General features: G+C 38.7%; 6 protein-coding genes across 10 annotated transcripts in view; 5 read left to right on the forward strand and 1 right to left on the reverse strand.

Moving 5' to 3' along the window:
- The window catches only part of LOC104811159 (sugar transporter ERD6-like 18), a 5732-nt gene extending 1693 nt beyond the window's left edge, over positions 1-4039 (forward strand). Inside the window, exons 3-18 of one of the 2 annotated variants that reach the window (XM_010537766.2) lie at positions 128-180; positions 392-451; positions 621-686; positions 772-837; positions 1199-1274; positions 1423-1487; positions 1579-1671; positions 1780-1860; positions 1934-2018; positions 2269-2312; positions 2436-2495; positions 2614-2667; positions 2760-2819; positions 2925-3039; positions 3337-3469; positions 3771-4039. In XM_010537766.2, the coding sequence (XP_010536068.1) occupies positions 154-180; positions 392-451; positions 621-686; positions 772-837; positions 1199-1274; positions 1423-1487; positions 1579-1671; positions 1780-1860; positions 1934-2018; positions 2269-2312; positions 2436-2495; positions 2614-2667; positions 2760-2819; positions 2925-3039; positions 3337-3469; positions 3771-3786 (1101 nt within the window). In that variant the 5' untranslated portion in view covers positions 128-153 and the 3' untranslated portion in view covers positions 3787-4039. The remainder of the gene's footprint in view (positions 1-127; positions 181-391; positions 452-620; positions 687-771; positions 838-1198; positions 1275-1422; positions 1488-1578; positions 1672-1779; positions 1861-1933; positions 2019-2268; positions 2313-2435; positions 2496-2613; positions 2668-2759; positions 2820-2924; positions 3040-3336; positions 3470-3770) is intronic. The other variant, XM_010537767.2, reaches the window with a different exon arrangement.
- Positions 4040-4566: 527 nt separating this feature from the next.
- LOC104811160 (cytochrome P450 81E8-like) lies at positions 4567-6894 on the forward strand. 2 transcript variants are annotated; one of them, XM_010537769.1, is made up of 2 exons: positions 4567-5576; positions 6188-6270. In XM_010537769.1, exons 1-2 carry the CDS (start codon positions 4683-4685, stop codon positions 6203-6205), a joined length of 912 nt encoding a protein of 303 aa, XP_010536071.1. In that variant the 5' UTR covers positions 4567-4682; the 3' UTR covers positions 6206-6270. The 2 variants fall into 2 exon arrangements, with proteins under 2 accessions (XP_010536071.1, XP_010536070.1); XM_010537768.2 differs by having other exon boundaries at positions 4571-5576; positions 6183-6894.
- A 1553-nt stretch (positions 6895-8447) lies between these two features.
- Positions 8448-10309, forward strand: LOC104811161 (isoflavone reductase homolog P3-like). Of its 2 annotated transcripts, none has more exons than XM_010537771.1 (5): positions 8448-8679; positions 9025-9159; positions 9283-9529; positions 9656-9859; positions 9962-10309. In XM_010537771.1, the coding sequence occupies exons 1-5, from the start codon at positions 8491-8493 to the stop codon at positions 10126-10128; spliced, it is 942 nt and encodes a 313-aa protein (XP_010536073.1). In that variant the 5' UTR covers positions 8448-8490; the 3' UTR covers positions 10129-10309. The 2 variants fall into 2 exon arrangements, with proteins under 2 accessions (XP_010536073.1, XP_010536074.1); XM_010537772.1 differs by having other exon boundaries at positions 8589-8679; positions 8912-9159.
- A 677-nt stretch (positions 10310-10986) lies between these two features.
- Positions 10987-15625, forward strand: LOC104811162 (probable pre-mRNA-splicing factor ATP-dependent RNA helicase DEAH5). Its single transcript, XM_010537773.2, has 2 exons — positions 10987-14293; positions 14979-15625. The coding sequence occupies exons 1-2, from the start codon at positions 11151-11153 to the stop codon at positions 15370-15372; spliced, it is 3537 nt and encodes a 1178-aa protein (XP_010536075.1). The 5' UTR covers positions 10987-11150; the 3' UTR covers positions 15373-15625.
- Positions 15626-15982: 357 nt separating this feature from the next.
- LOC104811163 (polyadenylate-binding protein RBP47B') lies at positions 15983-19215 on the forward strand. 2 transcript variants are annotated; one of them, XM_010537774.1, is made up of 8 exons: positions 15983-16218; positions 17048-17525; positions 17698-17798; positions 17882-18012; positions 18093-18183; positions 18284-18433; positions 18673-18767; positions 18866-19215. In XM_010537774.1, the coding sequence occupies exons 1-8, from the start codon at positions 16081-16083 to the stop codon at positions 18978-18980; spliced, it is 1299 nt and encodes a 432-aa protein (XP_010536076.1). In that variant the 5' UTR covers positions 15983-16080; the 3' UTR covers positions 18981-19215. The 2 variants fall into 2 exon arrangements, with proteins under 2 accessions (XP_010536076.1, XP_010536077.1); XM_010537775.1 differs by having other exon boundaries at positions 17701-17798.
- Positions 19216-19267: 52 nt separating this feature from the next.
- Positions 19268-22357, reverse strand: LOC104811164 (aldehyde dehydrogenase family 3 member F1-like). Its single transcript, XM_010537776.2, has 11 exons — positions 22319-22357; positions 22009-22248; positions 21594-21662; positions 21242-21338; positions 20949-21155; positions 20742-20866; positions 20519-20623; positions 20255-20427; positions 20072-20162; positions 19835-19984; positions 19268-19678 (listed from the first exon to the last, which is right to left on the reverse strand). Exons 1-11 carry the CDS (start codon positions 22340-22342, stop codon positions 19421-19423), a joined length of 1539 nt encoding a protein of 512 aa, XP_010536078.1. The 5' UTR covers positions 22343-22357; the 3' UTR covers positions 19268-19420.
- Positions 22358-22712: the final 355 nt, after the last annotated feature.

Here is a 22712-nt window from a genome sequence, read left to right on the forward strand (position 1 = left end):
TTATTATTATTATTATTATTATTATTATTATTATTATTATTATTATTATTATTATTATTATTATTATTATTATTATTATTATTATTACAGTTTTCGACGTTTGGTGCGTTTTCGACGGTGGGTGCAGCTGCCGGTGCGTTATTGAGTGGCAAAATGGCTGGGAATATCGGCAGAAGAGGAGTAATTATTGCTTATTCACAAAATTTAATCTTCAAGCAATTATTTTTATATTGTTTAACCTTTTTAAGACTAGGTGTAGAATTTTTATATAAAAATAATTTTTAATCAAAATTAGTAAAGTGGTATGCTTTTTCAAAACTTCTGAAATACTATTTATCTAATTACTCTTCGAATTTTATATTCTCACGTTTTACTCAATTGAATATTAAAGACTATGTGGATGGCCGATTTCTTCTGCATCACGGGTTGGCTCTCGATAGCTCTCGCTAAGGTAAAGACCCCAAAGCCTCTGACTATTTTCAAAATCATATTATATATATATATATATATACACACACATAATGTGTGTTCTGTATATAGCTTTTGTATTTAAAATTTAACATTGAAAATAATAATTGAACTAATATTTAATCATTGGCAAAAAATAAAATAAAATAAAGGATGTGTTGTGGCTGGATTTTGGGAGAATCTCCACGGGGATTGGACTTGGCTTGATAAGCTACGTGGTAATTATTTTATTAGTTGACGAGTAATGATATTTTTTGTTTATTAATTGTATATTTATTTAAATAAAATGTTAATATCCCACAGGTACCTGTTTATATAGGAGAAATTTCTCCAAAACATACTCGGGGTGCTTTTACAGCTTCCCATCAGGTATAAATAAAACAATTAATACTTTCAAAAAGTATATATATCATGGAAAATCTAGGCAATATAATCTCTATATCGAATTGAATAATTCTATTTTTAAGCAGGGAGAAGAGATAAATAGAAAATCCAAAGTTTTACAATAAAGATACAGAAAAACTCCAAAATTAATATTATTGAATATTTTATGTCAAGATTAACAAATATGACTTATAAAGAGGAAAATAAAACACCAACTACTTTGTTTAGACTCTGTCATAATTATATATATATAATTAGTATTTATCCTTGATTATTTTTAATTAACACCAACTCACAAAAGCATATTCACACGTATAGTTTGTATTAATTATTTGGTAATTGATAGGTTCTTCAAAACTGTGGAGGCGCCGTCGTTTATTTTTTTGGGTCTTCCAACAATTGGCGAATGCTTGCTATAATTGGTAACTTTTACCATCTATAGATATTTCATGACATTCATTTTAAATATGATATAATAATATCAGGAATAACTTAAAAGTATTATTAATTTCTTAAAAGCCTTATATTCCACTTGAATAAAAAAATATTTAATATCATGTGCTGATTCAGGTGCTCTACCATGTTTACTTCAAGTTTTGTGTTTGTTCTTTGTACCGGAGTCCCCAAGATGGTTGGTCAGTATATTTTTATCATGTAATTTTTTTATTTTTATAAAGACTAATTTTCGCAAATTATTAAAAGATTTATTATGGCCAATGTCTTTAGGCAAAAGTTGGTTTGGAAATTCAAACCGAAAATTCTCTTCATAGGCTTAGAGGAAAAGATTATGATATTTCAAGGGAGGTCACAGAAATTAGAGTAAGTCTTTTCAAATATTTTAAAGGTTTTCTTGTTTATATTTTATAAATTTTTTACTATTAAATTAATGTCACGTGAATTTTATGTAATCCCTTTATTTATTTCCAGGTTATGAACGGAATATTGGAACGAGATTCAAAATCGGGTTTTGGTGATTTGTTTCAGAAGAAATATCGGCACACTCTCGTGGTATGGTATAAATAAATAAATCAATCAATAATCAATAATTTTTATTAAAATAAATTGGTTTTAAATTTTTCAGGTGGGAATAGGTTTAATGTTAATACAACAATTCTCGGGAAGTGCTGCTGTTTTTTACTACACGAGTACCATTCTTACAAAAGCTGGTAAGACTTGAGAATACGATAAAACCCTAAAATAATATAGTTTATTTTTATTTTTTAAGGCCAGTTTTAATTTTCACAAAACGAAAAATGTAAATTTTCAAACTTAGATTTATCATATAATACTACTTCACACATTTTACTAGATACATTTATTTCTTGAATTTATAACAGCTTTAATAAACTTGATTGATTAATGTTTTTAAGTATATGAGATAATTAAATTTACGAGCGAATTTTCTTTTTGAAACAGGCTTTTCCGTGGCCATTGGATCAACGATATTAGGGCTTCTCATGGTATTGATTATTGAGCCCAGAACGTCAATTAAAGCTTTTTACGCTTTTGTGGAAGTAATTAACCGATTAATATAGTATATACTGAAAAACAGTATTTTCCCTTTTCTGTGTGTATGTATGTAGGCTTCTGCTGCTGGGATGGGCGTAAGCTCCGCAATTCTTGGAGCTTCATTCACATTACAGGTTATTACCACAGTCTTCACGGAACAATATTTCTTAAATTATATATACTATACGCCCATATATATGTGTGTATATATATAATTTATGTAATACTTACAAATTTTTAAATAAAAAACAGAAAATGCAATTGGTGCCAGAACTGACTCCAACGTTTACATTTCTCTGTATAATGGTAAGGGTTTAGATATTGATTTGTGTAAATTACTTTTTTTTTAAGTAAGTTTTTACAAAAAAAAAATAATGTTTATTGAATTTTTTTTTCAGATGTACATTGTAACTTTTCAACTAGGCGTGGGAGGGCTCCCATGGATGATCATGTCTGAGGTAATTTTCGATTCCTCATCATATATATATATATATTCACATCTATAACACTATATATATATATATATATATGTATAATGAATAATTTTTTTTTTCTGGATACAGATATTTCCTATGAATATAAAAGTTTCAGCTGGGACTATAGTAACGTTAACCTCATGGTTAAGCGGCTGGCTCGTCACTTACACTTTCAATTTCATGTTGGAATGGAGCCCACAAGGTGATATTTTCTTCTTTTTATATTTACTTTTTCATTTAAATGGAAATTACCAATATTTCATAGTAATTTTTTAAATATAAAATTTCTGGTTTATTCTAGTTTTGTTGACTTTGACCCTAAAACCGAGAGAGTATAACAAACCCGAACCCAAAACGGTTAACTGTAAACCGATTCCGTACGGAAACCATCCTTTTTAATTTCCGGTTTGCTCCGGATAAATTTAGAAGTGATATATCCGACAATTTTTATTTGGAAATGACACTAACGATGGTTTCGTTATATGAAATAATAAAACAGGAACATTTTACATATTTTCGGTTATATGTGGAGCATCGTTGGTTTTTATTTGGTTGCTCGTACCGGAAACCAAAGGACTCACTCTCGAAGAAATTCAAGCTACGCTCACTAGCCAGCCTGATGCCCGTTTAGGGTAAATTAAATTCGATTCTTATATATTAGTAACTTTTTTTATTACAAGGTATTTGTGTATAATAATGATATATATACGTCTTTTCGTAAAATCTGTAATAATGAGGAATGGGTGTGGATCAATTATCATAAATGCAATTTCATCTTCGTTGCATATGTGACCAGTATGCACCGGTTTGTATAATAATTGAAGATGTAATTTCATCTGTAATAATGATATACTTACATTTTGAAGATCGCCGAATCTAATAAAAAATGTAAAAGATTCCATGCCGTAATTTTTTTTTTAAAAAATACGAAAGTGTATTGCAGATGTGATCAGTAGCCAATCATCCATCAACAAGGGTGTGCCGATGTAGAGGACTTCTGTGAGAGAATAATGCCTCGAGCAATCCTGTCGAGGGATGATCGAGCCTTTTCCATGGAGGACGAGTGCTTTTTTATTTTTATAATCCAAAAATTTACCAAACCTTTGGTACAATCAAATCTTTAATAAGATCGGAAAAGTCTGTATAAATGCTCCTCCCCAGATTTGTATTTGGATGCGGATAAGAAAATGTTTTGTATGTTTTTTTTATAACTAAACCATCTAAACTTGGATGATGCAAGCGTTCCTTTCATACCATATGAGATAGATGGCTATTCGAAGAATCTGCAGCTTGGCGAGGCTCGGGGTTGAGCGGCTAGCGAAGATGAGCATTGATCAACATCCCGACACGGCGGGAACGGGAAGTACTAAAGGGAATATGTGTATATACTCGAAAAGGAAACTCTGCATATTATGATTGAATTTCCTAATTCATCCGTTAGGTTAGAAATTTGCATTCTGTATATATGCGTCCCGCTGGTAAACACAGCTAATACAGCCGAAATTCTTCTTCCAAAAGCTTGAACTCTTCTGATTTTTGTCAGGAAGCAAGCAGAGGCAAATTAAGGCGATCCACACATCTGGTCGGTAGCAGCATTTAAAGAAAAGTTGACAGATGAAACACGTGGAATTATATATCGAGGAGTCCCCCCATCGAGTGAGATGAGTTGTTTTCAAGAAAGATTTGATTTTATTACACTCATTACGAGTATTTTCCAAATATGTGTGGTTGTTGTTGCCGACAAGCACGTATACATGACGACGTGTCCTCAAAGTTGGTCTATATAAGGGCATGTGAAAGACACAATAATGTCGCCATTGCCGTAAATAGAAAAACAGACGCACGATGTCGCTCGCCGTTGTATCCGCCGTTTTATTTATCGTCCTGTCTCTCAAGCTTATTCTGAACGCGAGAAGAAGCTCGAGCAAGAAGGGGAATCTCCCTCCTTCTCCGCCGTCTCTCCCCATCCTCGGCCACCTCTTCTACGTAAAGAAGCCTCTCCACAATACGTACGCCTCCCTTGCCGCCGAATACGGCCCCATATTCTCCCTCCGTGTTGGATCTCGGCGCATCGTCATCGTCTCGTCGCCTTCGCTAGTTCAAGAGTGTTTTAGCGGCAAGAACGACCAAGTTTTCGCCAACCGACCGCCGTTCCTCAACTCCAAGTACGTTGCTTACAACAACACGACGGTCGGGACAGCGCCCTACGGCCCGCACTGGAGGAACCTCCGAAGAATATACACTATCGAGATGTTAACCTCGCAAAGGCTAAGCCTTTTCCAGCCTATCCGGTCCGACGAGCTCCGCCGCATGGTGGCAAAGCTTGCTCGGGACGCGAGCGCGGGAGGGTTCGCGGCCGTGGACCTTAGAAAGACGGTAGCGACCGTTGTGATGAACAACGTAATGAGAGTCATAGCGGGAAAGAGGTATTACGACGAGGACGGTGGCCGGAGCAAGGAGGAGGCTTCGAGTAGGTTCCATGCGGTAATTCAGGACGTTATGGACAAGAGCGGTGCGGGGAATCTTGCGGACTATTTCCCGATCTTGACGTGGATGAGATCAAAGTACGTGAAGAGGGTGAAGGAATTAGGGTTTAGAATGAACGAGTTCATGCAAGGGCTTGTCGATGAGATGAGGAACAAGGGGGAGAGAAACGACACCATGTTGGGCCGCTTGCTGGTTCTTCAGGAGAAAGAACCTCATGTGTATACAGACGAAATCATCAAAGGGCTTATTCAGGTGAGTCGGATCCAAAAATAATTTTTTTTTAAAATATTAAGTTTTTAAAAATTGTCATAATATAAACACGAGGATTTTTTTAATCAAAATATGCAAATATTATCACAAATCTTATGAGATATTTGTAAAATTAACATTGGTTTGTAGAAATACTTGAAAACTTTATGTATTTTGGCAGGCTTTAAAATTAGTATATGTTTATATGGTAATTTTTAAAAATTGAAAATGAAACTGAACGATTGTACATTGACAAAATAGATTAAATATCATCACATTCACACGGGCAATCATAAACTATATATAAATATTTGTTTTAAGTATTAGATAGAATCATAGAAGTTGTGACCACGTGGGTTGTGAACTTTCAATCACAATATTTCGACAGCTATATTTCTTTATTGATCAGCATCCATATATATTATTTATATGCCCTATATTTAATTCATCGTATGACCCATTTCGGGAAAACCGTGATACACGTGATCTGATTGGTCAATCAGCCTTGTCGGACCACATCATTTCATATTTGAATGGTATATTATTTAGAAATGTCATATTTAATGTAACCGTACCACGAAACTGACACCGTGGAGAAATCGACGACAGAGCAGGGCAAAACCGTCTTTTAGACGAATCGGATCTCCCCGACCTCCCTTACCTCCACAACGTGATGTCCGAGACTTTTCGCTTCCACCCTCCGAGCCCGTTCCTCCTGCCGCACTATTCCTCGGCGGATTGCAAGGTGGGCGGGTACGACATACCACGTGGCACGATCTTATTGGTGAACACATGGACCATCCACCACGACCCGAGTGTGTGGCCCGACCCGGAGTCGTTCAGGCCTGAGAGGTTCGACGTGGGAGAGAAGGAAGGGGACGCGTACAGGCTCATACCGTTCGGGCTGGGACGCAGGGCGTGTCCAGGAGCCACGATGGGGATGAGGACCGTCGCTCTCACCATAGGGACACTGGTCCAGTGCTTCGAGTGGGAGAAGATAGGGGACGGGCCCGTGGATTTGAAGGAAGGGACGGGACCCATTATGCATAAAGTGGAGCCACTCGTGGCGATCTGCAGGGCCAGGGCTTTAGCCACCAGGACCATGGACGAAGCATATTAGCCAATGAGCGTTGGCCAAGAACAAGATAATGTTATATAATAACAAAGAGGATGGCTAGAATAAGAAAACGAAGAATATGGAACGCTTGTTTTTTCAGTATTTTCCACTTTCCAGTGTGATGGTGAATAAAGAAGACTCGGTGTGACGTTTCTGGAATGGTTATGTCCTAATCATTTGAGCAATAAATGTTTGGTTCATTAAAGTTTTTTTTCTACCAAAGGATCGATTGTTAATCCGAATTCTTCCGTTTGTTACAGGGAAAATAGCATTTAAATATTTAAACTTTTATAACAGTTCTAAATAAGATATTAAAATTTTACAAAAATCCCAAATAAACAAGTTTTGAATTTATTTGAAATTTTTTTCAAAAATCCAGATATTTATATATATTTTTTTAAAAATTAGATATTTATATTGAAATTTCATAGTGTTCAAATATTTTACATAGACATTTTTTGTTGTCAATAGTACAATTTTTTTAACACTGTTTGAGATATCCAAATATCTCTCATATTTTATCTTATTGTATAAATATATTTCTATTATTTAATTTTTTAATGGGATCAGGTTTGCCCTATGTTACCAACCGAATCACAGTTCTCTAGTCAAAACAATCGGCCTTTTTTTAGGCATAATCGCATAAAAATAACCGAACTTTTACAAAAATTTTAAATAAATATCCGAACTATAAAATTATCATATAAATACCTGAACTTTTCAAAACTCTCACATAAATACCCAAACTTTTAAATTTTTTCCAAATCAAACAAATACAACTGCTGACTCAGCAAAAAACTGCTGACTCAGCCAAAAAAACTGTTGACTCAGCAAAAAACTGATGACTCAGCATTCAAAAATATTATTAAATATCCAAATATTCATCTACATGTATTTAAATTAATATATACATATAAATTCACGTATATATACAAATATATATATATATATATATATATTAAAAATAAAATTATTTATAATTAATAAAACATATATACACATAAATACAACATATATATATCATTACTAATACATATATATGTATTACGACGAGGACGGTGTGCATTATTATTATTTTAAAATACTAATATATTTACATAATATATATATTTAATTATAATTATTTTTATGTATTATTATTATTTTTAATAATAAATTTAATTATAATTATTTTTATTGTAATATATATGTATTAGTAATGATATATATATACGTTGTAGTTATGTATATATGTGTTTTATTAATTATAAATAATTTTATTTTTAATATATATATATATATATATTTGTATATATGTGTGAATTTCTATATATATATTAATTTAAATACATGTAGATGAATATTTGAATATTTAATAATATTTTTGAATGATGAGTCAGCAGTTTTTTTGCTGAGTCAGCAGTTTTTTGGTGAATCACCAGTTGCGTTTGTTTGATTTGGAAAAAATTCAAAAATTTAGGTATTTATGTGAGAGTTTTGACAAATTCAGGTATTTACATGATAATTTTATAGTTCGGTTATTTATTTAAAATTTTTATAAAAGTTCGGATATTTTTATGTGATTCTTTTTTTTTTATGATATCTTTTAGAATTCATATGAATTGATCGCTTATGGGTGCTTGAATTAAGTTTTTTATTTAAAAATAAGATTATGAAATTAAATTATAAAGGAAAGGAGTAAGGAGAGAGAGAGTGTTTCGAATTTTTCAGAATTTAATAATCCCCCAATTATTACTTTAAAGCAACTATGGGTCTTCTCATTCTACTTCTTCTCTCAGCAGCATCAAGCTTTCTTCAAAAATGGCAATGGCGGAGAAAAGCAAGATCCTGGTGATAGGAGCAACAGGTTACATGGGCAAATCCATAGTTGAAGAGAGCGTTAGAACAGAGCATCCAACGTTTGCTCTGGTCCGAGAGATCTCTCTCTCCGATCCAACCAAGAACAAACTCATCACCCACTTCAAAGCTCTTGGTGTCAACATTCTACTCGTAAACGACTCTCTCTCTCTCTCTCTCTCTCCAATTGGGTTCTCTTGAATGGTCGGATTCGAGATTTCTGAATTGATTTGGGGTTCCATAGTTAGGGTTTGCATGTGAGAGATATATGGGTTTGATTGATTGATCTTGTTCTTACGTTTTCTGGAGAAAGTTGTAAACTTTGGATTTCAGACAAGACTGTTGCATCGGAATTTGCCTGATTGGATTTGGTGGATTTCCACAGGGACAGCTTCATTTATCTGAAAGAAATCTGGAAAAATATGCATTCTTTCTAACTCATTCTCCATCATCAAATTCGCGGAAAGTTTTGAGATGGATCGAGTTGGGTCATTGCAGGGAGATCTGAACGATCACATAAGTCTTGTAGGAGCCATCAAACAGGTCGATGTGGTCATCTGCCTTATAAGTAGCTCGCAAGTATCAGACCAGACCAAGATCATCGCCGCCATCAAAGAAGCCGGTAATATTAAGGTTGGTAATATTCATAACCTCTGATCATATGATATCAATCATTCATAACAGTAGAAACTTGTTGGCATATATTCAGTGAAAATGCCCTGGTTTGATCATATCTATCATGATTTCGGGTGGTAGAGGTTCTTCCCATCAGAGTTTGGGAGCGACGTCGACCGAACGAAAGCAGTCGGGCTAGCCAAGTCGGCGTTTTCGCTGAAAGCTCAAATCCGACGCGCCATAGAAGCAGACGGGATTCCTTACACATATATTGTGAGCAATTGCTTCTCCGGGTTTTTCCTGCCGTCCCTGGGGCAGTTTCAGCAGGGCATCCTCTCTTCCCCTCCCAGAGACAAAGTCCTCATCTATGGAGACGGCAATGTCAAAGGTAATACCAGAGTATCTCACATTTTATTCAGACCAAGTTTCGATATATGGTCCGTCGGTAATCGGTATCATGAAATTCGTTGGAGAATTCAATTGAAATTTTGTTTCCGCGCCAATTCTTTCTCAGGTATTATCAATGCGGAAGAAGATATCGCCGCCTACACCATCCGAGCTGTTGATGACTCAAGAACTCTGAACAAAGTCCTATACATCAATTGTCCCGAAAACATTGTCTCGATGAATGATTTGGTTACTCTATGGGAGAAAAAGATCGGGAAAACCCTCGAGAAGACTTATGTTTCAGAGGAACAACTCCTGAAGAACATTGAAGGTGAGTTCACTTCCCGAATTACCAAAAATATCTTTTCTTGTGTGTGTTTTTTTTCTCATACAGTAACAAGTAGAGGTTTCATCATACAATTTGTATATGCAGATTCTCCGGCACCCATCAACATGTACCTGTCCCTAACCCATTCAGTCTTTGTGAAGGGTGATCAAACCTCATTCACTCTAAACCCGGCGTATGAAGTGGAGGTTTCCGAGCTTTATCCCGACGTCAAGTACACCAGCGTTGAAGAGTATCTCGATAAGTTTGTTTGAGAAAATCGCGCATCTTCTTCACCGAAACCCCGGTCTTGTTATGAACAATGTTTTATATGGCTTTTGTAACGCAACACTGCAATCCGAGTTTGTCTCAATTGGACAAAAGGTTTTCCTGAACAAAAGTGGTTTGATCTGCTTGAAGTGAGGTGTAAACTGTGAATCTATGTGTTCGAATCTCGTCGCAGATGTGGAATGAGGAGGCGAACGCTTCAAACTTAGAATTGTTGATTTGATAGCATGGAGATGGAGGCGGAGTTTCACTTTTCGAAACGTTGGGGTCAAAGTGAAAAGCTTTGAAAGTCAAGGGGCTTTCCTGAAAATCTCACAAGATCTCCTGGCGTGGTAGGCAGAATCTCCTCGTGCAACACGTGCCGATCCTACCCGAAAATTACCCGACGACTGAATATCTAACTAAATATGAATCGGATTCGAATAATATACACGATACTCGGATATAAATTTTTTGTTTTGAGTAAAAATATTTGATACCGAAATACATAATAAAATGACAAATAGTATAGAAGAAATTTTTTAAGTAAAATAAACCGAAGGTTTGAATGGGTGGTTAACCGAATTGAACCATAATTCGACCGGTTCTTTAAATTCTTAAAGAAAACCGAGTTTTATAACCGACTTTAATAGAACCGGATTCTGTTCTCAAGGTCAAGGGTACACAACGCCTGCCCTATTTTTTTGTCGTCAAAATTTTTAAAACCAAACCGAAACTATTTTTTCCTTTTTTCCACATGTTTTTGGTGTTTCCTTTTTTCAGGTTTCCAGAGTCGGTGTCTTTTATATACATATGTGTGTATATATATCCGACGCTTACCGTTGTATTTTAAACGCAGCGTTTTAGAGAGACCGGCCTTCCTTTTTTTTCCTCTTCCGAATCTCTCTGGTAAAAATCATCCTAAAGCCATAGAAAATTGTCCGAGAACTCAAGCGCGATTCAAAAACCCTAATTTTCGGATTCAAGACGATTCTTCAGTTCCTGGGTTTCTCTTAATCGATTCGAGTCCATGGACAAGGAAGAATTGAAGAAACTGAATCATTTGTCCCTCGTCTCCAATGTCTGCAACGAATTGGAGACCCATCTAGGTTTCGGGGACAAGGTTTTGGCCGAGTTCATCATCGAGCTCGGGCGGAGCAGCGAGACGGTCGATGAATTCGACTCGAAGCTGAAGGAGAATGGCGCAGAGATGCCGGATTACTTTGTCCGATCCCTGTTGACGATAATCCACGGGATTTACGCGCCGACGCCAAAATCGGAGAAAGATTCGAAGAGGAAAGGGGAAGATGGAGGTGGGGAGAAGGAGAAATTCAAGGCTTTGGCAATCAAGGACAGTAGAGACAGAGTGAAGGAGCTGGAGAAGGAACTCGAGATAGAAGCTCGGGAGAGACAGAGAGAAGGTAGAGAAGATGAATATCGTAGGAGAGATAGAGATAGAGATAGGGAACGAGACCGAGGCACAGATAGAGATAGAGAACGTGATAGGTATGATAGAAGGGATCGGCATGGAGGAAGGAATCATGGGGGTGATGGTGATTATAATCATGAAGATAGAAGAAGGGATAGGAACAGAGACAGCCGTAGGGGAGGAGATGATTGTATCGAGGACGGTAGAGACACTAGGGAGAATGAGGGGTATCGAGAGAGTAATGGGCGGCATCGTAGGAGCAATGAGCCTGAATTGTATCAGATTTACAAAGGTAGAGTGACCAGGGTGATGGAGTCGGGTTGTTTCGTTCAGTTGGATGAGTTTCGGGGGAAAGAAGGATTAGTCCATGTTTCTCAGATAGCGACGAGGAAGGTTAGCAAGGCAAAAGATGTGGTGAAAAGGGATCAGGAAGTTTTTGTTAAAGTAATATCAGTTTCCGGTCAGAAGTTGAGTCTTTCTATGAGGGATGTTGATCAGAATACTGGCAGAGATTTGATTCCTTTGAAGAGGAATTCGGATGATAATACATTGAGGAGTAATCCGTCTGGGACAAGGGATGGACCTACGACAAAGACTGGTATTTCAGGAATTCGGATTGTGGAAGAGGAGGATGTCGCTCCATCACGCAGGCCGTTGAAGAGAATGAGCTCGCCCGAGAGATGGGAAGCACAACAGTTGATTGCCTCTGGTGTATTAAGAGTTGAAGATTTTCCAATGTATGATGAAGAAGGAGATGGGATGCTTTATCAAGAGGAGGGTGCTGAAGAGGAGCTTGAGATTGAAATGAATGATGATGAACCTGCATTTTTGCAGGGGCAAACCAGGTACTCCGTCGATATGTCTCCGGTTAAGATCTTCAAAAATCCCGAGGGTTCTTTGAGCCGAGCAGCTGCACTTCAGTCTGCTCTCATCAAGGAAAGAAGAGAAATGAGGGAGCAGCAACAAAGAACAATGCTTGACTCGATCCCTAAGGATCTGAATCGTCCGTGGGAAGATCCTATGCCCGAGACAGGTGAAAGGCATCTTGCCCAGGAGCTTAGGGGTGTCGGGTTATCAGCTTATGACATGCCTGAGTGGAAGAAGGATGCTTACGGGAAAACAGTGACTTTTGGGCAGAGATCGAAGCTTTCTATCCAGGACCAAAGGGAAAGCTTGCCGATATATAAGCTGAAAAAGGAACTGATACAAGCTGTTCATGATAATCAAGTTTTGGTGGTCATTGGTGAGACTGGGTCTGGTAAGACAACACAGGTGACTCAGTATCTGGCGGAAGCGGGCTACACTACAAAGGGAAAAATCGGTTGTACTCAACCTCGTCGGGTTGCTGCCATGTCTGTTGCCAAGAGAGTTGCTGAGGAGTTTGGTTGTCGTTTGGGTGAGGAGGTCGGGTATGCGATTAGGTTTGAGGATTGTACTGGACCGGACACTGTGATCAAGTACATGACTGATGGTATGCTTCTTAGGGAGATTCTTATAGATGAGAATCTCTCTCAGTACTCGGTTGTTATGCTTGACGAAGCTCACGAGAGGACAATCCACACCGATGTCCTTTTCGGTCTTCTGAAGAAACTGGTGAAACGTAGGCCTGATCTTCGTCTCATCGTCACATCTGCCACATTGGATGCAGAGAAGTTCTCTGGGTATTTCTTCAACTGTAATATTTTTACAATTCCGGGAAGAACGTTCCCTGTAGAGATACTGTATACCAAACAGCCAGAAACAGATTATCTGGATGCTGCCCTGATCACGGTCCTACAGATACACTTAACTGAACCCGAGGGTGATGTTCTCCTCTTTTTGACCGGTCAGGAAGAGATTGATTTCGCGTGCCAGTCTCTTTACGAGAGGATGAAAGGCCTAGGCAAAAATGTTCCTGAACTCATCATTTTACCGGTGTATAGTGCGCTCCCTAGTGAAATGCAATCTAGAATTTTTGACCCTGCTCCTCCCGGTAAGCGGAAAGTGGTTGTGGCTACGAATATAGCGGAAGCTTCTTTGACAATAGACGGAATATACTATGTCGTGGATCCTGGTTTCGCCAAGCAGAATGTGTATAATCCGAAGCAAGGGTTGGATTCTCTTGTCATAACTCCGATTTCTCAAGCATCAGCCAAGCAAAGGGCTGGACGTGCTGGTCGTACTGGGCCTGGAAAATGTTACCGTCTCTACACCGAGAGTGCATATCGGAACGAGATGCCTCCTACAACGATTCCTGAGATTCAAAGGATCAATCTCGGGATGACAACTCTGACCATGAAGGCGATGGGCATCAATGATTTGTTATCATTCGACTTCATGGATCCTCCTCAACCCCAAGCCTTGATTTCTGCAATGGAACAGCTGTACAGTCTTGGAGCCTTAGACGAGGAAGGTCTTTTGACAAAACTCGGTAGAAAGATGGCAGAATTTCCTCTGGAACCACCTTTGTCTAAGATGTTACTCGCCAGTGTGGATCTCGGGTGTAGTGACGAGATTTTGACGATAATTGCCATGATCCAGACGGGCAACATATTCTATCGACCCAGAGAGAAACAAGCTCAGGCTGATCAAAAGAAGGCCAAGTTTTTTCAGCCTGAGGGCGATCATTTGACTCTTCTTGCTGTATATGAAGCCTGGAAGGCCAAAAACTTCTCCGGACCTTGGTGTTTCGAGAATTTCATTCAGGCTCGGTCTCTACGTCGTGCTCAGGACGTAAGGAAACAACTTCTCAGCATCATGGACAAGTAAGCATTCGCCTTCTTAACTCCCTCCTCGAACTTTCCTTACATATTTGCACCTACGAATCTGAATCTGTTCCCTAGCATAGGATTGCCTGATCTCTATAAGTTTCTATTCTTCAAATTTAATGTTCCTTCGTTATCGTTTGATATGAGAGCATCATCGAAAGGCAGACTGAGCAGCTAGTTCTTTTAAAGTTCACCGGTTTTGTCTGAATCGTGAACCATGTTCTGATAGAACCCCGAAGGGAATTCTATTGGAAAACGTGCCGCCGCTGGTTTATAGAAGACTGGCATATCTTAGACGTTTTAAGGGAACGTCGACCTCAAGAGTTCTTTTGATCAAGAAACTTTTCTAATGTCTTATTATTGAATAGAAACCCTCTATTTACAAACAAATCTTAAAGAATCTAAAAATTATGAAAAACCCTAAAACTACGGAAAGGAAATTAAGTAGAATTCAAACTCTAATTTTTTAACCTAAGTCAAAACCCAGCTCTCAATTAAGACCCAAATGCTAACTTGAACCCGTTGGTCATCCCGCCTCCCATGGTCGTCTGACGTCCGGAAGTGGCCATCCACCTTCCCGGACTGGGTTCCATTACGTTCCCTGTCTGAAAAGCTTTATTTCCTAACATCACCCGAGATGCGAATCTGCGCTTCTAAACCCCATTTTTCTATGTCTATTCAGGTATAAACTCGACGTGGTGAGTGCGGGCAAGAATTTCATGAAGATAAGGAAAGCGATCACTGCAGGGTTCTTCTTCCACGCATCGAGAAAAGACCCGCAGGAAGGGTACAGAACCCTGGTGGAGAATCAAGCGGTGTATATCCATCCGAGCAGCGCGCTGTTCCAGAGGCAACCCGATTGGGTGATATACCACGAGCTCGTGATGACGACGAAGGAGTACATGAGGGAAGTGACGGTGATCGACCCGAAATGGCTCGTGGAATTGGCACCGAGGTTCTTCAAGGTGTCTGACCCTACAAAGCTGAGCAAGCGTAAGCGCCAAGAACGGATCGAGCCGTTGTATGATAGATACCACGAGCCGAACTCCTGGCGTCTCAGCAAACGGCGTGCCTGAAATCATCACCCGTCTTCGAACGAAGGATTCTGTTACGTCTCTATTGCTTTTGTATATATGTTTCGTTTGTGTTCCGGTCATAACTCAAAGGGCTTACTCTACTTGTGTGTTGTTCAACGTTTGTTGTCGGATGTTTTCCGTGGAGGCCGAAACGACGTCGCGTACCTTTCTGTCTTGTTTTGAACTATCAAAATATGTGCTTTTGACCAACCATTTTTTTACCATTCCTATAATATTGGGTTTGCGTTTTTTATATACTTGGATTTATCTGTCTATTTGGTGGCTGATATTAAAGTTCATTTATATTTGGACGATTTATGTAATCTATACAATTTTATCTATTCATATATGGCGTTTGTTTTTAAATTTTTATAAAGTTTAGAGCGTAAAAAAAATAAAATAACTTTAAAGTGTAAGTAAATTGGCATTTTAATCGTTTGGTCCAATCTTGGTTCTATTTTTTTATTTTATTTTTCCGAAGTATTTTGAATTCCGGTTAGGGTATTTTGTTCCTCTCTGGAGCGGGTAAATCCGGTTCGAGAAAATTATTCCGAAGAAAATCTTAAAAAGGTAAGCTAAATACATTTCGGTTTAATTCGGTTCCGTTTTTGTTTTCGCAAAGCAACAATTCTCTATTCCTTGCAACGCTTCGTTCAGGCTCTCTCTCAGAATTCACAAGCCCCTCTCTCGAGAAAGTTCGCGGCGGCGATGGCGGCGGCGCTTCCGCAACCTCACGGCTATCACCACCCGCAGACGCTTGAAGAAGTTCGGACACTTTGGATAGGTGATTTGCAGTACTGGGTCGAGGATAATTACCTCACTTCCTGCTTCTCCCACACCGGCGAGGTACAATTCCTCTCTGATCCTTTGCTTCCTTTGTCTTCGATCTTTTCAGCTCTCGTATGATTCTCATTCTGGGTTTTCCTGCGTTCGTCTCAATTTGGCAGCTTGAGTTTTATTTTTTTAGGGTTTTGTGAGAGACTGGGATTTCGATTTCTTCTCATGTCCTTGGGGGTTGCTAATGCTTTGATTCGCTGGTCGATGTTGTTTGAAAATAAAAAAGACTGTGAATTTGCTATGTTCTTTTGCCAGTGGAAGGGAGTTTACATTGTATGTTTCAGAGATTTGAGTTCCCATTTGAAACTTATGATTTTTTAATATGAATGGTTGGAATTCTTCGTTTACGGAATCGGGTTTCATCAGGCAGTAGATGAGTGCAGTTGTTTCTATAGCCTCACGTGATCTTTCATATGTTGTAAGTTGGCATGTTTTTATCAAAATACCCATAATCTGGGGCTGATGTTTTTGCTTGGTGGGAAATTTTGATTGCTTAAACAATCTATAGAACTTGAAGGATAGATTATTGTTGGTTAGAAGGAATTGTAGACTTTTCTTGACAGCCTTAAACACTGTTATTTTTCTTTTCGGGTAGTATATGCTTTCATATAAGCTAAGCTACAATGGCTTCTGGTTTTAGTTTCTTGTCTATGGACTTTTGTTGGATGACAAGATGCGAAAGATCCTTTAAGATTTTTAGTATTCTGTGGTTAGTTTAGTTATATATATACTCTTTTGCCTTTGACGTCGGATTTACAAAATATCCCTATATGTAAAGTTGGTGATGATACTGGAATAAACTTGCTAATGTGAATTTTCGGTTTCTTTATTTACATAGCTGGTTTCCGTAAAGATAATACGTAACAAGATCACGGGCCAACCAGAAGGGTACGGTTTCATAGAATTTGTATCTCATGCGGCAGCGGAAAGAATTCTCCAGATGTACAACGGGACACAGATGCCTGGAACAGATCAAACTTTCAGGCTGAACTGGGCATCTTTTGGTTCCGGCCAGAAAGTTGACACAGGTCCTGACCATTCCATCTTTGTCGGGGATTTAGCTCCAGATGTTACGGATTATCTCCTTCAAGAGACTTTTCGTGTGCTTTATCCTTCTGTCCGAGGTGCCAAGGTTGTCACGGATCCAAGCACCGGACGGTCAAAAGGTTACGGCTTTGTGAAATTTGCTGATGAAAGTGAAAGGAACCGAGCCATGAGCGAAATGAACGGTGTTTACTGTTCCACAAGGCCAATGCGTATTAGTGCAGCAACACCGAAGAAAAACATAGGCTTGCAGCAGCAATATGCTCCCAAAGGTATGAGAAAGAAAAAAAATAAAAGGGCATATGATTATCGAATTAGGTTTTTTGTAGTTCAGAAGATTAAGTTTATATAATAAAAACCCAAAAAAAAATGGAAAAGATCTTTGGTATTAGCTTTTGTCCTACCGGATCGTTTTGTCTTCCTGATTGGTTTTTCATTTTCCAGCAGTCTATCCTGTTCCGGTGCCTGTTCCAGCTCCGGTCCCAGCTTATGCTACTCCACCAGCGCAGGTGCTTCCACCTGAGAATGATGTCAACTGTACCACTGTAAGTTCCATCAGAAATGGCCGTGCCTATTTTTCGGGGTGTTTTTTTGCGTTTATTCTCATGTATTGGTTTTACGATTTCAGATATCGATCGCCAACTTGGACGCAAATGTCGGGGAGGAGGATTTGAAGAAAGCATTTGCATCGTTCGGGGAAATTATTTACGTCAAAATACCCGCAACCAAAGGATATGGATATGTTCAATTCAAAACCAGGTACAGTACTTCAAGAAACTCATGCATCACCATGTAAATTTTACCACCGAATCTTGACCCGCACTGCTGTTTGATGTCAGGCCTTCTGCTGAAGAAGCCATTCAAAAGATGCAGGGACAGATGATCGGTCAACAAGCGGTTCGCATTTCTTGGAGTAAAAATCCAGGACAGGTTTAAGCTAAATTCATTACATCAAATGAACTTTTTAGCAACACTTTCAAGTTTCAATTTCTCTCGAGTTACGATCCTGATATTCGGTATTTAATCACAGGACGGCTGGGGTGTGCAAGCCGATCCGAGTCAGTGGAATGCCTATTACAGTTACGGACAAGGCTATGATGCGTATGCTTACGGAGCGACTCAAGACCCGTCCTTGTACTCGTATGGCGCATATGCCGGTTATCCTCAGTATCAGCAACAGGCAAGAAAACTCCTATCTTTTTCACAATGTGCATTACTTCTTTTCGATGTCTCTGTACTCTACTAGTCTTGCTACTTGTAATAATGTTTCCTTTTTCATCGGATTCACTCAAGATGAAAGATGAAACTTAGATAGGATCAGAATTCGATACTTGGGTCCGTATAGGTTTCTGATTTTTCTTGGTACGATCGAACATTTTAAACATAAACCCTGATATCTTTTTGGGCCGAGTATTTCAGGGGGACGGTACTCAAGATATGACAAGTGTCTCGGCTGGGGGTCCCGGGGCAGAGCAAGAGATATATGATCCTCTAGCCACACCCGACGTCGACAAGTAAACTCTCTCTACGCACATATAATAAGTTCATACCGTCTCTTGCTCCTCTTCGGGCAAATCAAATATCGATCTTTTCATCGTTATCGCACTTGCAGGTTGAACGGCGCTTACCTTTCTGTTCACGCGAGTGCGATATTAGGACGGCCGTTATGGCAGCGTACTTCATCGGTCACGCCTCAAACTCAAGCACCGGTTTCTTATCCGAGTTAGATTTCCGATTACATCTTCTGCTCTTTTCAGACAATCAATCTCAGAGAACAGCAAAGCTTTGGGTACAGGGGAGAATCAAGAACTTGGTGAAGCTTTTTTGTATGTTGCATGCATTTAGCAAACTGTTTTGTTCTTGCAAGGGTTTAGGGTTCATATCAATGTCATATGATAATTGACATTATAAATTCTGCTGTTTTCCTTTATTGGATTTTTCATCATTTTTTTTTCCGGTTCATATCAAATTGCTATCTTTATTTTAATAGGAAAATTAAATATATTAGACAGCATCACGCATAAACATACTTTTTCATAAAATATACATCACATATTAAATATACAAACTCCACACAGGCTTAAAAAAAAACATTATTTTTACAATAATAACAACAAACAGGCATATTATTTCATAAATCATATGCGGAACGTAACTTAAGGAAGCTTCATTGGAGGTGTGTTTTGGTGGACCGTTTGAGTCCAAGGATCACAAGAAGCATGCCGACATAGTCGTAGTTATAAGCTGTCCGAAAGAGCTCGAGCTTGTTGTCGTTCCATGGCGGAAATCTGAACCAGAAATCCGTCAAGAAGCTTCTATATGCGACGGCCTTATAGTGGCTGAACGCCTCGAACGAGTATTTCCCGTGGTACTTTCCTATCCCGCTCTCCCCGACCCCCCCGAATGGGAGCGTATCCGCTGCGTACTGATTAGCGACCAATTTGGTTATTAACCGAATAACTTAACTGATTCGAATTGAATAACACATGGCAGTAACCGAAACGAATCCGATATAAGATGTGAAGCTTATAGGATCTCTAAAACCGAAAAACCGAATCTGAACTGAATAAATGTAATGTACTTGAATAATGGCGTCGTTGAAGATTAAGCTTCCTGAAGATGTCTCTGAGAGTAATCGTTTCTTGAACTTCTCGTCATTCGTGAATGCGTATATCGCAAGGGGTTTGGACCTCGAGCTTATGAACTCGATACTGTCTTCGATCTTCTTCAGCTAAAATGTTAAAAAAGCAATCTATCAATACATAAAAACCGGAACCGAAATCCAAACGAAATGGTTTATATTTCCAATTACACTTACAGTGATTATCGGAAGCACCGGACCGAAAATTTCTTCTGTCATGACCTTCGAATCGAGTGGTGGATCAAGCAAGATCGTCGGCTCGATGAACCTGCAAACGAGAAATGCGAATCTAAATCGTGTAAAATCAGGTTTTGTGATGTTTTGAGAACGTCTTTTTTGGAGTTTTCTCCATTTTCTTACATATTCTCCGCGTCGACCGAACCTCCATGAACGATACATTCCTTGATTCTTTCGTCTTCAAGTAGACTCTTCAACCTCAAGAAGTTGTTCATATGACCTATTCTCCCGATGCTATTCGACTTTCTCGGGTTTTCTCCGAACATTTTCTCGACTCCCCTCTTCATCAATTCGATCTAAAGAAAAAAGAAAACGGAAACACGACGAAAAAGTATATCATCCGTCTGAGTCTTCCGCTTTAACCGGTTCTAGAGCAGTAGATCTTACCAATGTTGGAGCGTACGCCTTCTCGACGAGCGCATAATCAACGGCTATACACGCTTGACCCGCACACGATCCAAATTTCGCCCCGATCATGCGGTTTGCAGCCACCTTTTCGGTATAATAACTGACGTCAGATAACATTTTCAAACTTAAAGAACCGAGAATCGTTGGAGAAAATACGATTTCGGTTACGTCCATACATATATATATATACACACACACATACCTGTTGATCCCACGACCGAGTTAGAGAATCGATGATTGCAGGGCATTTTCCGCCGAGCTCGAGAGTCACCGGAGTAAGATGCTCAGCTGCAGCCGACAAGACAATCCGTCCGACCCTCGCGCTTCCTACATTAACCGAGTTTCAACACAAGATTCAGACAATCTACATAAGAGCAATCACGTTTTCTTGTTCTGTAATGAATCTAACCCGTGAAGAAAATCTTGTCCCATTTCCGTTGCAGGAGACGTTCTCCGACATCGGGACCTCCTTCGACAACCTTAACCGCTTTTCCATCGAGATACTTGGGTATCGTCTTAGCGAGAAGGGAAGAACAAGACGGCGACAGCTCCGACGGTTTTAGGACCACCGCGTTTCCGGCGGCTAACGCTCCGATCAGCGGCTCTAAGCAAAGTCCTGGGAGATGAAAGAAACCCTAATCGTGAAGCAAACCCTAATTTACGTATGAAGAAGGAACTGCTCTTGTTTCAGAAATTACAAACCTATAGGAATGTTCCAAGAGGACATGACAAGAACAAGTCCAAGAGGCTCAGGAGATACTTCCGCCGACGAGAGAAGCGCTATGATCGGCAATTCCGCCTTTCAAAGATCGAAACACGACTCATTATCACGAGACAAATTAAGATATGGTTATGTTTCTTGCTTAAATCAAGAACCAAACACACACACACACATATACATATACATATATATATATATTCGGAAAAGGGCAGTGGTACAACATATGGTCTGGTTAGAATGATTGAATCATGAGACAAAAAGGGATGGATATATATATATATATTTGTTCAAGAATATGATGAAAAGAAACAGAGGAAGAGAGAGAATTGTTGCCTTTTTGTTTGACATCCAATGTTTGAGATTTGCCAAAGCATAATTAGCAGACTTCATTGTGGTTCCGATCTGCATAAACAGCAATTAAAAAAAACACATAACTTCAAATCTTTGCTAAAATCAATGCAAATTATTCATGACAATGAATTCAAAGACCGAGCTCGATCGAACCAGAGACATTTTCCAGGAAAAAACAAAAGTTCATAGCAGAAACTTCAACATGAACATCAATGATTCCGTCTATTAATATGATTTTCATGGATTTTGAATCTTTTTATCAGCATTACAAAAAGACCCTTTTCTTTAAAACATCAACTAATCGGCGGGAACTCGAAAAAAAGAAACCTTGAAAAAAGGCTGACAAGAGCAAGGAGATCGTATGTACGTATGTATGTATGTATATATGTATGTATACCTCATCTCTGAAGGCTTCGACATGGTGTTTCCCCAAATCTTGTCTGAGAGCCTCGAAAAACTCGGATTCTTGATCTCTGAGAAGATTCTGAATCCCTTTGAGCTGTGTCTTTCTCCACGAAAAATCTCTTGTTTTTCCCGTCTTGTAGTATTCCTTTGCCTCCTCCACTTCCGTCTCCAAGTTTCCCATACTTTCCATTTTCCCAGGTTCCAAACTGATTTTCTTCTCTTCAACTTTCACCTACGGTTATGAACATTAATTAGTAAGCATCATCACACACACATATATATACACACATACACATACGTACATGTGTATGTCTGCGTCTGTACATACACACTTATACGTATGCGCATTGTCGGTACGTACGTACAAACCACATGAATTATGCTTAGAACCATCAAAATTAAATCACAGATTGTAATAATGATCGAAAATTAAAATAAAGCGATGATAATACATATAATAATAGAAATAATAAAAAAAAACTTAAAAAGGTTTAGTTCACAATTTCACCGGGAAATACGATTAATCTAACGGTGCCGTGTATACATAGAGAAAAACAAGAGGTATTCGAACTATCTGCAACGGTCCAGAAGTTGAAATTAATTTCACACGTCATGTTTTCCACTTTTGTATAAAAGCCACGTCATATATTGCCCACGTGTTAAAATGGGCTAAAATCCTGGATCAACTAATCTGAT

Source organism: Tarenaya hassleriana, unplaced genomic scaffold (genome assembly GCF_000463585.1).
Source record: "Tarenaya hassleriana unplaced genomic scaffold, ASM46358v1 Cleome19, whole genome shotgun sequence".
Classification (NCBI taxonomy): Eukaryota; Viridiplantae; Streptophyta; class Magnoliopsida; order Brassicales; family Cleomaceae; genus Tarenaya; species Tarenaya hassleriana.

Excerpts from the sequence above, each read along its gene's own strand:
- LOC104811161 (XM_010537771.1), top strand. The coding sequence starts at position 8,491 with ATGGCAATGGCGGAGAAAAGCAAGATCCTGGTGATAGGAGCAACAGGT. Across the intron at positions 9,160-9,282 it reads AAGAAGCCGGTAATATTAAG|AGGTTCTTCCCATCAGAGTT; the intron begins GTTGGTAATATT and ends TTCGGGTGGTAG. Across the intron at positions 9,860-9,961 it reads ACTCCTGAAGAACATTGAAG|ATTCTCCGGCACCCATCAAC; the intron begins GTGAGTTCACTT and ends TTGTATATGCAG.
- LOC104811160 (XM_010537768.2), top strand. The coding sequence starts at position 4,683 with ATGTCGCTCGCCGTTGTATCCGCCGTTTTATTTATCGTCCTGTCTCTC. Across the intron at positions 5,577-6,182 it reads TCATCAAAGGGCTTATTCAG|AGCAGGGCAAAACCGTCTTT; the intron begins GTGAGTCGGATC and ends AATCGACGACAG.
- LOC104811164 (XM_010537776.2), bottom strand. The coding sequence starts at position 22,342 with ATGTACAGACGCAGACATACACAT. Across the intron at positions 20,867-20,948 it reads GGACAAGATTTTCTTCACGG|GAAGCGCGAGGGTCGGACGG; the intron begins GTTAGATTCATT and ends CGGTTAATGTAG. Across the intron at positions 19,985-20,071 it reads CGGTGCTTCCGATAATCACT|CTGAAGAAGATCGAAGACAG; the intron begins GTAAGTGTAATT and ends TTAACATTTTAG.
- LOC104811162 (XM_010537773.2), top strand. The coding sequence starts at position 11,151 with ATGGACAAGGAAGAATTGAAGAAACTGAATCATTTGTCCCTCGTCTCC. Across the intron at positions 14,294-14,978 it reads CTTCTCAGCATCATGGACAA|GTATAAACTCGACGTGGTGA; the intron begins GTAAGCATTCGC and ends ATGTCTATTCAG.
- LOC104811163 (XM_010537774.1), top strand. The coding sequence starts at position 16,081 with ATGGCGGCGGCGCTTCCGCAACCTCACGGCTATCACCACCCGCAGACG. Across the intron at positions 18,013-18,092 it reads TATGTTCAATTCAAAACCAG|GCCTTCTGCTGAAGAAGCCA; the intron begins GTACAGTACTTC and ends GTTTGATGTCAG. Across the intron at positions 18,768-18,865 it reads GCCACACCCGACGTCGACAA|GTTGAACGGCGCTTACCTTT; the intron begins GTAAACTCTCTC and ends TCGCACTTGCAG.